The sequence below is a fragment of the Esox lucius genome, chromosome 6 (genome assembly GCF_011004845.1).
Source record: "Esox lucius isolate fEsoLuc1 chromosome 6, fEsoLuc1.pri, whole genome shotgun sequence".
Classification (NCBI taxonomy): Eukaryota; Metazoa; Chordata; class Actinopteri; order Esociformes; family Esocidae; genus Esox; species Esox lucius.
This window is the reverse complement of record NC_047574.1, coordinates 18,964,121-18,976,730: the sequence shown is the minus strand read 5'-3', so window position 1 is coordinate 18,976,730 and position 12,610 is coordinate 18,964,121. Positions and strand designations below refer to the sequence as shown.

Genomic DNA, 12,610 nt, shown 5'->3' with positions numbered 1-12,610 from the left:
TCACAGATCCCTTTCTCAAACACTGTGGTATACAGACCCTGTTGTTTTATATGCTATGTATGTATTTAAAGTATATGCATATATGAATCCGGTCTGTGTATACAGTAAAGCAGGGCAGGTTGAAACTGAATTGGGATGGTTCTCACAGGTGACTGAATAGCACTTGGTTGATCTCTGGAATATGGGCATAGGAACAAATAATGAGCGAAAAACGCGTTTGCGAAAGAACATCCCAATCGCCACTTGAGGATACCTGGTTATTATATTGGTTTATTAAATCAGGTGCTGTGAGGGGATAGGGATGCTGGTGGTGTTTAATGAGGCCTTCATCAGATCTCATCTATTATCTCTGCGTGTTTATCTCTTTGTACAGTTTATGGTAAGCCTGTGATTGCCGGTGGAGGTCCCCAGCACCCAGAGAACCCATATAGCGATCAGCGGCACTCCCCAGACCAGCAGTCTGAGGTGGACCATGTGGCCCCCCAGGGCCCCTCCACTGAGGCCCAGCACGGGGAGATGGAGCGCACCCCGCGGCCACTCAGCCCCACCAAGCTGCTTCCATTCATCTCCAACCCCTACCGCCACCAGAGTGATGGGGACCTGGAGGCCCTCAGGAAGAAGCTCTACAATGCCCCTCGGCCCCTGAAGAAACGCAGCTCCATCACGGAGCCCGAGGGCCCCGCGGGACCCAACATCCAGAAACTACTCTACCAGAAGACCACGCTTGCTGCCATGGAGACCATCCTCAACACACCTACCACACCTGAGCCTGTGAAGGAGGAGGGAGGGGCGGGGCCTGGTCTTCCGGGAGCTCCAATTGGTGGAGAGAGCAGCCGACCAGAGAGTGTAACAATCGAAGGGGGTGCCGTCCCGCCTCCCAACCCCCTCCCACACCAATCCCCCGCTGAGCCGATGGGTACTCCAGCTATCCCTGAGGGGGGTGACGAGGAGTTCACCCCGCCTCCCCATCCGGACCACCCTGCCCCTCGACCAGACCTGCCCGTGTTACCCCCACCGTCCTCTGCTGCCGCTAGCACAGTGGAGCCGGACCCCAGCCTGCCCCCACCACCGGACAGCTTTATGGAGGAGTTCCCTCCTTACCCCCCACCTCCCTATCCCAGCGGGGCTGAGCAGGAGAACCAGGGGGAAGACACGTTCAGCATGCAGGCCCCAGAGGTCACTGGCCAGGTCACACTTCCGCCGGTAAGAACCTCTTACTTCCACTGCCGTTTTATACAGGAAGAAACGTTTCATTGCACATAAAAGCCACATTCACACCAGTCTGAACACACTAACAGCTGGAAATGACCTTAATGACACGGTCCTATGGCATTGACAAGAGCCAACAGTATCGTGTGTGCCTCAGATGTCATTTTATAACTCTTGTAGTTGGACCACGAGTTGTTATGACTCTTTTCATTGACCAGGGCATGTTCACCTCTATGGAGATAGAATGCTTCCAAAATGTTGGTATGCTGTGTATTCATGAATCATGGCTCGCATTTGTGAGTTGTATGATGTAAATACAAACATTTTGGCAGTATTCTATTGCCATACATCTCTGTCCACCTCTACACGTACTCCTGGCTAGCAATCCACCATCTCACTGGTTATGTAAGCACATTGATCCAGATCACTGTGGAAAGTGGCATTTTCTTTGTCCTAATCAGACTTAAATGACTCTCAGTAAGTGTTCAGTCGCCCATGTCCAAAGGTGACATTTACATAAGCTTTGGTTATTTTCTTGCCCTGTAAGTAAACATGAAGCTGCACTCCAATGTTGATCCCCTATGAGCAGGTTTAGCTGTTTGGTCCAAACCCTAAGAGAGTTGAGGAATGGTCTGATCCGTTTTGTGTCCAAGTCCCTGCTTAACCCAGTGGGCCTTGCTAAGACTCCAAAAAGGGCCCTTTTATTTTATGGGGTTATTAACCATAATCTGGTTGAGTAATAATCGTCTGTTTAGTGAAAAAGTGGTTCATTTCGTCACCGATTTGGCTTAGTCACAGTCAGATACAGTCGGTATATAAGTAAGTGCTGTGGGAACAGGTCTGTTCTGTCAACTCTTTCATTCAATGTGTCCAGATTAGGGCCATTCTATGAACTGGAACTCATTCATTGTAAATGTGTGAATAGACTTTGCGTGAGAGATGGAAGGACGGGCACATCCACTCCATCCATACATAGATGGGACTGTGCACTAACTAACGTCCCGGGACAATTGTTTGGCGACGGTGCGTCGTCGTGACTTTGTAACCTCATCAAGGTGTGACACTGCCTGAAGTTCTCATGTCTGTGTGCCTGTACTAGGGGAAGAGGACCAACCTGCGTAAGACTGGCTCGGAGAGGATCGACCACGGTATGAGGGTGAAGTTCAACCCCCTGGCCCTGCTCCTCGACTCCTCCCTGGAGGGAGAGTTTGATCTGGTCCAGAGGATCATCTATAAGGTAGGACTCTCAGTGGATATGTGTATGTGTGGGTGTATGCAGTGTGTCATTGTTTTAGTGGTTCCATATTAACATCTTAGTTCAAATACATTCACAGATACATTCACTGAATTCTTTAGAACCCTCTTTTGTGACCTGAGGGGATATGTGTAATGTGCTTTTGAAATAGTGTGAGGCACGGAAGATGGAAAAGCATCACAGCGTGACGTTGTGTTAGTCTTAGTGTTATCCCATTATCATTGCTGTCCAGTGGCAGTGTGTAAAGCTGAGCTCCACCTCCCTGTCCTGTCTCAGGTGGAGGACCCCAGTCTACCAAACGACGAGGGGATCACAGCCCTCCACAACGCCGTCTGTGCCGGACACACCGAGATCGTCAAGTTCCTGGTGCAGTTCGGTGTCAACGTAAACGCTGCCGACAGCGATGGGTGGTGAGTAAAGGCTCCCGGCACGTTCTCGATGCTCACCGGAGACGCGGTCTGGTTCGCCTCGTTTGGACTGGAGCTCACTTTGGATTGGCCGTCTGTTCTCCCCCTCCAGGACTCCTCTTCACTGCGCCGCCTCCTGTAACAACGTGCAGGTGTGCAAGTTCCTGGTGGAGTCCGGAGCAGCGGTTTTCGCCATGACCTACAGCGACATGCAGACGGCGGCCGATAAGTGCGAGGAGATGGAGGAAGGCTACACCCAGTGCTCCCAGTTCCTCTACGGTCAGTTAGTAACACAAAGTGTGTGTGTGTGTGTGTGTGTGGTGTTTCTGTAGTATCCACAGTTATGCTTGGTTGAGGATGGTGTTGATACAGTTTCATCCACGCTTGCGTGTTTGTGTACATCTGCGTGTTCATGTCGGAGTGTGTTCTCGTGCCGCTAACACTGCGTGTCTGTGTGTCTCTCTCTCTCTCTGTCTCTCTCTTTCACCCTCCAGGTGTGCAGGAGAAGATGGGCATCATGAACAGGGGCGTGGTCTACGGCCTGTGGGACTACTCCGGTGAGAATTCCGACGAGCTGGAGTTCCACGAGGGAGACTGCATGACTGTCATCCGCCGCGAGGATGAGGACGAGGTCGAGTGGTGGTGGGCCCGCATGGGTGACACCGAAGGGTACATCCCCCGGAACCTTCTGGGGGTGAGTCAGACGGGGTCCAGACTGAGGGAACTTAAGTTCAACCTTACTTGCTTTGCAATGAAGATCTTTTATAGTGTTTCACTGTTTTTAATCATGTGTGCGTGCTTTCTCAACAGCTTTACCCAAGGATCAAGCCCAGACAGAGGACCTTGGCTTAGACCCCCGGTCAAGTCTAATCCTTTAACTCTGTCAGGAGGCGTGGACACATCTCATTGGTCCTGAGACTTCCTGTCTTCTTTTCCTTCCTTTCTGATCTGTAAAGTTAGGATGGGTGGCAATTGTAGGTGCGAAAGTTCCGGCGTAAATGAATCTCCCGTGGCAATGTCTTTCACTTCAGTGAACATAAAAGAAAGGACGCAAGGAAAGGAAACCAGGTGAGATGACTGCGTTGTAGATCCACAAAGGCTTTAACTGTACTGTAAAAGGATGGGTCCACAATCACATGAAGAAACATTGAGACCAAACTATATGAAGGATTTGAAATGATCAGTGAACATTACTACAGATGGGCTTATAACCACTTACTCTACTGCCCCTCTGAGGCACTTTGATATACCAGCGTAAGAGGTTTTCCACACTTATTTTTCCAGACAACTCTGTGTATAAGACACTAAAGGCATTATGTTTATTTACATTGTTTTGTTGTATAGTTATCCTATCAGATTTAAATATCTGAAATTATAGATTGATGGGAACTGTCTGGGGATGAATGGAAAATGGAACAAACAGTATTTCTGTGTAGAAGGATGTTTTGTTTTTTTATAGTTTTTTTTTCTGGATTATTCTGTCGTTGCAGCCTGTCCGAAAGAGCTGGATTTGACCAGTGCATTATTTGTGTGAATGAATGAATGAATGTAATGGTTGGTGATGCATGATAAATATGATTAATTCTGTCAATTTTATGTAGTCTGTTACCAGGACAATCCATGTCGGAACTTGGCCTGCTTATGTCATTTCCTGGTTTTAGTGTGACATTGACATTGTCCCCTCTGTTGAGCAGTAACCAGTCTTGAGCTTGGGGATGAATTTAATGTTAGGTTGGTGATGCCACTGTCAAAATGACCTATTGCTATTGACTTTTGTTGTTCGACGAGGCCATTTGCCTGCTTTTGTTTTTTATGCAAGCAGATATTGTGGTTATATTTCTGTACACAGGCTTTATAGTTAGTGATAGCATATGTTCTGTGGTTACTGTCACAATGAACATGCCTTCAAAATGAAAATGTCACTAGTCAATCATTTCAAGGCAATTCATTTAGGCCTTTTATCCATGTTGGAAGGATGAGTGACTGAACAACAAGAAACCATTTCCGCTTGTTATCCCTGTGTAGGTCTTCTTGAACTAATAGGAGGGCATTGATTCTTTCGTGCTTAATGAAATCCTGGTTAATCATCTCATTCAGAATTCTGCATTGACTTGTCTCCATCCATACCACTTCTCAACAGATGTATTTATTTTTGTTACCTTTTATTGTTTTTGTTTTTTTGCCTTCTCAAAACTATAAACTCACATGTAGAATTGTAAACATTTACATTAAAATATACTTTGCGTACTAATGACTGGGAAGTGAAGTTATTTGGTTCTGTTTCTTTTTACTAAAAAAGACACTCAAAATGAATTATTGTGTTATGTCATTAGTTTTATTTATTCATTTAGTTTGGAAGTTCTTAAAAAAAAATAAAAGCTGATACAGGTTGCTTGTGTAATTATTCAATCCAGACACATGAATATTTGGCAGAACTACCTTTCACTACAAACAGTTTTGGTTGTCGGTGAGTATGTATTATATATGTGCACCATCAGAATGTTTTGGCCCATTTTTCTTTTTCCAGGTTGTTTGTTTGGGATGAATGACGCTTAGGGACAATAATTGTCGAAGAGTGCAACAGATTCTACATGGGATTGAGATCAGGACTTTCACTGGACCACTGTAGGACATTCTCATTTATGTTCTTGAGCCTCTCCAATTTTGCTTTGGCCTTGCTGTTGAGAATGTTTTCCTGCTGAAAGGTGTATTTCCTTCATTAATTAGCAGACTGAAACAAGTTATCTTGCAGTATTTACATGTATTGTTCTTCATCTATTCTTCCTTCCAATTTAACCAGATGCCCAGATGGTAATTATTAAGTAATTATTCATTTTTTTAGCCACCCTTTAATACAGGCCTATCATTGTGAGCACTTTATAATTGGTTGAGCACCATAACCCCACTCTCAGCCACTCTGTAGGTCCTTAATAGTTTTTATTGGCCTCTTTGTGGCTTGTTTAAATTATTTTGTTTCTGTTCTGAGTTTTCAGCAATAGCTTTTTCTTGGCAGTGTCTGGGTGATGATGCATGATTTTGTTCATCTTCCTTCAGATTCAGTAATGAAGGACAAGGGGCTGTTGTAAATAACTAATATACTGTGGCTGAGATACGTTCTTTGGTATGACCCATCTGGGAGTACTGAGTCACAATGCTTAGTCGTTATATATTTGCTATATATCACAAACCACCAAGATGTCTTATTCCTCTTTCAAACTGGTTACCAAATCATTCAGAGCAGGAAAAAGTGAGGTGTTGTCACTCCCGTGGTATACGGTCCCGTATACCATGGCTAATGGCCAATCAGCATTTAGGATTCAAACAACCCAGTTTTCAAGTGTTTGTGTACCATGGGACAGAATATATGGACATAAGCAGGGAGTGGACATTTTAAAAGACGTTTGAATACTATGAGGATTATGTGTCAGTTTATACTGATTGGACAAAAGACTCAATCGCAAGTCATATGGTGTCAGCATTTGTGGCAGAGGACTGGGGTATGGAAGTCAGGAAACATGTATAGATCAGCTGTGTGTTTACACTATAGAGCCGATGGGTCTGTTGGTTTTGTAGTGGGTGTTGGCCCTGCAGAGGTTGGAAGACATTAAACCGGACAGAGTGCTTGTGTGCTCTGACAGTGTTAAAGAGTCTTAGTGTCTTATCTACTTAAACAGTAGACGAGACACTAAGGGCAATCGTCTCTTTAACATACATTGTGAAGTTGGGGATGGGAGGAATATGTAGACCATGTGTAAATGCAGTCTGGGGGTTAAGAGGGAGAGAGAGGGCTTTAGAGTATATCTGAGAGAAGAGGGGATACAGGAATTCAGTTCAAAGAGTGTACTGAGTTGGTCTAGACGGTCTATGGATCCAGCATTAAACAATTGTTTTATTTCTTGGTGAGACAGGACTGGCAGGTAGGATCTAAGTCCTCCCTAGCTCTGGCTAACACTCCAACCCAGTAGGTGGCGGTAATTCGCCAATATTGTTGGATTCCAACCTCAGGAAACCCCCACCGAAGTGGACATAATACCGCGCATTACAGTAGTTGTTTTTACATTTCCGGAAATATGAAAGTTATGTTGAAATGTTGTTTGCCTTAGGTGCATTTTGTTTTTTTGTGGTTTAGATTTTAATGTAGCTAAATTAATTATACCTACACCATTTATACATAACTTTATGTTATGATTTAACCTTGAACTTCTCCCACTTTGAGTTGTTTTGAACGCGGTATAACTGCTAACTGGATAGATCATGGGTTAGGTTTATCTAACTAGCTAGCTACAGTACCAATTTGATCTGTTGCTTTATCTAGCAACGGTACGGTAGCTTAATGCGTCCCTGATTCTAAACCCCCCCATTCGTTTATAACTCCCAGTGTTGTCTGGTCTTTCTGTATCGTCTCTGGAATGGATTATGGAAAGGAGAGGGTGGTGGCTTTGGTGGATATGGACTGTTTCTACGTTCAGGTGGAACAGAGGCTGAACCCAGCTTTGAAGAACACCCCATGTGTGGTGGCACAGTACAAAACATGGAAGGGAGGCGGGTGAGTCAACAGTATGGTCGTTCGGATTGAGAAAATAGTTACGGGACATAAACACAACATGTGTTGGGAAAGTAGTTGAGGCAGGTTTCCTGGGCTTTTTTTTTTCATCACACATTCAGGCTTGTCCTGAATCAGTTTCTCGAGTTGGTTCAGGCATGACTTGATACTGTAGTACGTGCATGGATGTAGCACAAAATTCTGGGCCCTGTACATAGGCGGTCTCTGAGGGCCCCTCCCCACTTTATTCAAGATTCAAAAATTTTCGAGGGCCCCTCTACACATTAGGGCCCTATATACTTAGTACCCCTTTCCCCCCCAGTCCAACGCCCCTGAGTACATGTAATGTATACATAGTTTGCTGCCACATTTACCACTCATGCAAGAAGTTTCTCTCAGTTCGTAACTAGTCTGCCTGTTTCATAGATTTTGCATTGTCTGCTCAAAGACTCTGGATAATGATAGTTACATCTGCTCGTCTTTAACCAGTATCATAGCTGTGAGTTATGAGGCAAGAGCCTACGGTGTCACCAGGAACATGTGGGCAGATGATGCAAAGAAGCTGTGCCCAGATCTCCAGGTGGCTAGGGTCAGGGAGTCACGCGGGAAGGCAGACCTCACCCAGTAAGTGTCCGTTATTGAGTGTGCATTTTGTAACCTAAACGTCAGTCTCCGGTAGACACAGTTCAGAACAAACACGCTGTCCAACCCATTCTGTAGTTACCGGGACGCCAGTGTGGAGGTGATTGAGGTGATGTCACGCTTCGCTGTGATTGAGAGGGCCAGTATTGATGAGGCCTACATGGACCTGACTTCAGCGGTTCAGCAGAGACTAAAAAGCCTGACTGACCAGCAGATCGACCCTCAGCTCCTAAAGACCACCCATGTCCAGGGCTACCCAGAGCCGCCTCCTCACCATGAAGAGTCAGCTCCTGACGCTGCCACTGATAAAGGTGGGTTTTAAGTCATGGTAATCATCAATCAGTTTCTGTGGCATGGCAGGGTCATGTAACTTTTAAAAGTAAACTTGTACATTAGAACATTGCCTTAAATGGAAAGTGACCTGTTCAATTATTTTTAATTACTAATGCGTTAGAAAAGAAGACCTGCTTAATATGCCAGCTTGCATGTTGGTCAGTCCACTGAGCAGAAGGTTCAAACATGGATCATTCACCTTCCAGTGTTTATCCTACTGTCAGTAATCTACTCTGAGCTACACCAACTCCAAGTTATACTAGTGCCCAGTGCAGAAACTCATTTAATAATGACACACGTCATTATAAACAGGGAGCTGTTGGCTGCCATTTCCTCCCCATACTCTACGCACGTTAACATGTTGTAGGCCACAATTAAAGTTTTTATTTTATTTCTGCTGTTTAGAAATAAGGCAGAAACCCAATCTATGTCTATATATATATCTCAATCAAATGTTGATAACTTATAAAGTCAGTGGGACTGGGTCATCATCAGAAGTGTAATGTGGAGTGCCAGCAGGCATGTCTCTCTGTAACGAGCGCACGGTCAAATACACATGCGCAGAAGCTTCCGGATCCATAACACTGGATACGCTTAAGAGTCAAAGATCGGAGAAACATCACGTTCCGCAGCCATGAAGCAAATGTAATTGCTGATTTCCACTTGATGCACCCCTCCCTGGTTCTCCCCAGAGGAGCAGAGATCTAAGGGCCTGCAGCAGTGGTTGTGCTCCGTGTCGGGGGTGGATGGCTGTGCAGAGCTCCAGCTGGCCGTCGGGGCAGTGATCGTGGAGGAGATGCGGGCTGCCGTGGAGGAGCACACAGGCTTTCGCTGCTCAGCAGGGATATCCCACAACAAGGTGTGTACACCTCTTCTCTCAACACTGTGTTCTTCCTCCGAACAGCCAAGTGTTTATGTCAGTAGTTTTACTAGCTTCATTTCCTTATGCCTTTCCCCTATTCTAACCAACCAGGCAGAACTTAAAAGGTCTTATCCACACAGTGGAAACAGCCACTTACAACTGTCAGTTCAGGATCTGTGTCTGATTCACTCACCGTGTATCCCCAGGTGCTGGCCAAACTAGCTTGTGGTCTGAACAAACCCAACCGCCAAACCATCCTGCCTCTAGACTCCATCCCAGAGCTCTTTAACTCCCTTCCCATCAGCAAGATGTGAGTGGGCCGCTAGTTTAAAACGATGGAAGCAATGGCTTATTGGTTTTACTGACAGGTTTACACTGTTATAGTGTTCACTATACAACACGTACAGCATCACAGTAAGGTATTTCCTGGACTGCAGAACCATGAGACTATGTAGAGGATATTTACTGAATCAACTGTACATACACACTCATATCCACTGATCCAATCCTGTTGTTCCTTCCTCTAGCCGTAACCTGGGAGGAAAGCTGGGGGCGTCCATCACAGAGATGCTGGAGGTGGAGAACATGGGAGAACTGACCCGGTTTTCTCAGGCCCAACTGGAGCAGCACTTTGGGGACAAGACTGGGTAAATGCACTTGTGGTTTTTATCCTTTCTTTCAAAAAAAGGGACTGATTCAGACTTGGGAAATCAGTGTGGTTACAAGGTAAAGAATTAGATCAGAAGTGTTTCAGCCCCTCAGGACCAGAACACAGTAGCCCAGGACCCTCTCCAATGAACAATGCTTTACCTCAGAATGATCTTTGTGTTTTGTTTATTGGTTCACTGATAATGCAGTCCATAGAAGTGTGCATTTCCGCTGTCAGATTTCAACGTCTACCCCTGTAAGTACAGAAAGATAGAGAACCAACTGACATTGTGATGCATATTGAATCAAATGATCTAGTGGAAGTGCTCCATCTTGAAACTTGACATGTACACATCTTGGGGATCGCATGCTCTGTGGACTAGTTAACAAAATACAAAAATAGTTTTTGGGAAAAACATTCCTTTAGGTATGTTATTGGTGTACCTTATGCCATTAGCAGTCAGTTGTAATGGTGGCAGTTGTAATTCCCATATGTAAGCCCCATATATCCATCCCCTCTAGTCAGTGGCTGTACGACCTGTGTCGAGGGATCGACTTTGAGCCAGTGAAGCCCAGACAACTCCCTAAATCCATAGGCTGCAGCAAGAACTTCCCTGGGAAGACGTCTCTCGTTACCAGAGATCAGGTAATCAGGGCTACATCCTTGCCACCTCTTCATCGGTTCTGGGACGGGCCTTCTCTGCGCAGCACCCCAATAGATTGTCAGCATTCCTGTGGGGCTCTTTTGCCTCTATGTTGTTTGAGGTCTTAACCTTCGCCTGTCTGCAGGTGCAGCACTGGCTCTATCAACTGGCCCTGGAGCTGCAGGAGAGACTGACCAAGGACAGGGAGATGGTGAGGAGAGTCTCCGTCTCATGTCACCATCTACTGTCTCATCGTCTTTCCCCCCCGCGTCTTGGTCTGTCAGCCAAGAGACACAGGAACACCGTTCTCTGGTTCATTTGTCTTCATCTCTTCCCTCTGTGTAGAATGGCCGTGTGGCCAAGCAGTTGACTGTGGGGATAAGGCAGCTGGGTGATAAGAAGCCCAGCAGTTTCTCCCGGTGTTGTGCACTGGCGCGCTATGACGCCACCAAGATCTCCTCGGACAGCTTCGCCATCATCAAGAGTCTGAACACGGCAGGGAACCACCAGGCAGCCTGGCAAGTTGCACGCTAACCACCAGATTTCCCGAACGTCGTCCATTAGTTTTGTTGCACTGAAAGCCGTAGCTGAGAATCTTAAATGTCAGGGACTGTGGTTTCCCAGTACCCGGAGTAGTTCTTCCATGTGTGTTTTTCTGGGTTTGTTTCAGTCTCATGTGTTTTCAGATGTACTCGACTCTTTAACCGTCTCTCCGACCAGGACTCCTCCCCTCACCCTGCTCCACATTTCGGCCAGCAAGTTTCAAGACGCCCCGTCTGCCGGAGTGGGAGGGATCGCCGGGTTCCTGTCCGGTGACGGAACCTCCACCCAGGCCTCTACTCAGCCTTCCTCTGGCTCACCTACAGACTCCACCCCCAAGAGACCTGGCTCCATCCAGTCCTTATTCCGAAGAGCTGCAGAGAAACAGAGGGAGAGGAAGGAGGGAGGAGATGAGGAAGAGGCTGGGGGCTGTGGATCCTTTCTCCCACTGTCCTCGATTCCTCATTCGTCCTCTGAGAGAGCAACCCCGACCGGCCCCAGTGGATCTTCTCACTCCCTCTCTTCAGTCTGCTCGTCAGCCAGCCCCAAAGCTGGTATCTCCTCCTTCTTTCAGAAGAAGAATTCGGAGAGAAACCATTGGGCCTCCACCTGTCACAATGACAGTCCCAGAATGGGTGGGGCAACATGTTCCACAGAGGGACGGGATGTAATAGGGGTCAGACTTTCAGCAGACACCAAAGAGTGTGAAATGGAAGAGGGTTACACTGCTCCGGGAGATGAAAGGTCTGATGATCTGACTGTTGATGTAAAATACCCAGAACCTAATCTATTCACTGTGTCTAACAAGGCAGAGGAACGATCACTGGGGTCTGGCCAAGAAATGTGTCCCCTGTCAGAGGAACAGCGATCTGGAGGGTCAGAGCTGGACTATGTTTCTCCTCCAGACAACCCTGTGTCCAGAGAGGACCTGCAGATCTGTGGGCACTGTGGCCAGGAAGTGCTAGCCTGGGAAATGCCTGAACACAATGACTACCACTTTGCCTTGGACCTTCAGAAATCTTTCACCAGTGCAAACACAACCGCCAGCCCTTCTAAACGTGTTTCGTCGGTTTCGGCTGCCTCTCGGGGCAAGATGCGAGCCAGGGGCCAGTCAGGACCCCAGGCCAAACGTCCCCGCTCTGAGGGAGGCACTGTCGGTACCCTGGACTCCTTCTTCAAGAGGAGGTGACGATGAAGTGGAGGAAGAAACAGGTCATAAAAAGGAAATGGCCACAGAGTTTGATCTTTAAAATGTAATTGTATTTTATTTTAACTGCTGAATGGGCATATATTATGATGGCTGAACAGATTATGAAAGCCACACTTTTCTATATCTGTTTAAGGGGTGTGTCTTGAGAACCTTGTCCATTTGTGCGATCATGGTGTCATTAAACACTGGTTATATTGGTAATATTGTGGGCCTTTTTGTGTGAAACCTATTTTTGCCACTAGATGGAGCATCATCACACAAGATAAACTACTGTACATTGGCACTGTTGAATGTTTTTTCAGCTGAGATCTAGTATT

The 12,610-nt window shown here is 46.4% G+C and overlaps 2 protein-coding genes across 7 annotated transcripts in view; both read left to right on the top strand.

Annotated features, from left to right (window-relative positions):
* The window catches only part of LOC105010670 (apoptosis-stimulating of p53 protein 2), a 33,244-nt gene extending 28,570 nt beyond the window's left edge, over window positions 1-4,674 (top strand). For all 5 annotated transcript variants that reach the window (XM_010870148.4, XM_010870150.3, XM_010870147.3 and 2 more), the window contains 6 exons: window positions 374-1,203; window positions 2,309-2,446; window positions 2,741-2,874; window positions 2,984-3,150; window positions 3,366-3,565; window positions 3,682-4,674. In XM_010870148.4, coding sequence (XP_010868450.2) covers window positions 374-1,203; window positions 2,309-2,446; window positions 2,741-2,874; window positions 2,984-3,150; window positions 3,366-3,565; window positions 3,682-3,723 — 1,511 coding nt within the window. In that variant the 3' untranslated portion in view covers window positions 3,724-4,674. The remainder of the gene's footprint in view (window positions 1-373; window positions 1,204-2,308; window positions 2,447-2,740; window positions 2,875-2,983; window positions 3,151-3,365; window positions 3,566-3,681) is intronic.
* A 2,241-nt stretch (window positions 4,675-6,915) lies between these two features.
* Window positions 6,916-12,494, top strand: polh (polymerase (DNA directed), eta). Of its 2 annotated transcripts, none has more exons than XM_034292676.1 (10): window positions 6,916-7,417; window positions 7,904-8,038; window positions 8,135-8,367; window positions 9,082-9,248; window positions 9,458-9,561; window positions 9,779-9,898; window positions 10,422-10,545; window positions 10,689-10,754; window positions 10,889-11,061; window positions 11,264-12,494. In XM_034292676.1, the coding sequence occupies exons 1-10, from the start codon at window positions 7,281-7,283 to the stop codon at window positions 12,270-12,272; spliced, it is 2,268 nt and encodes a 755-aa protein (XP_034148567.1). In that variant the 5' UTR covers window positions 6,916-7,280; the 3' UTR covers window positions 12,273-12,494. The 2 variants fall into 2 exon arrangements, with proteins under 2 accessions (XP_034148567.1, XP_019903055.1); XM_020047496.2 differs by having other exon boundaries at window positions 11,230-12,494.
* The last annotated feature ends 116 nt before the right edge of the window (window positions 12,495-12,610 follow it).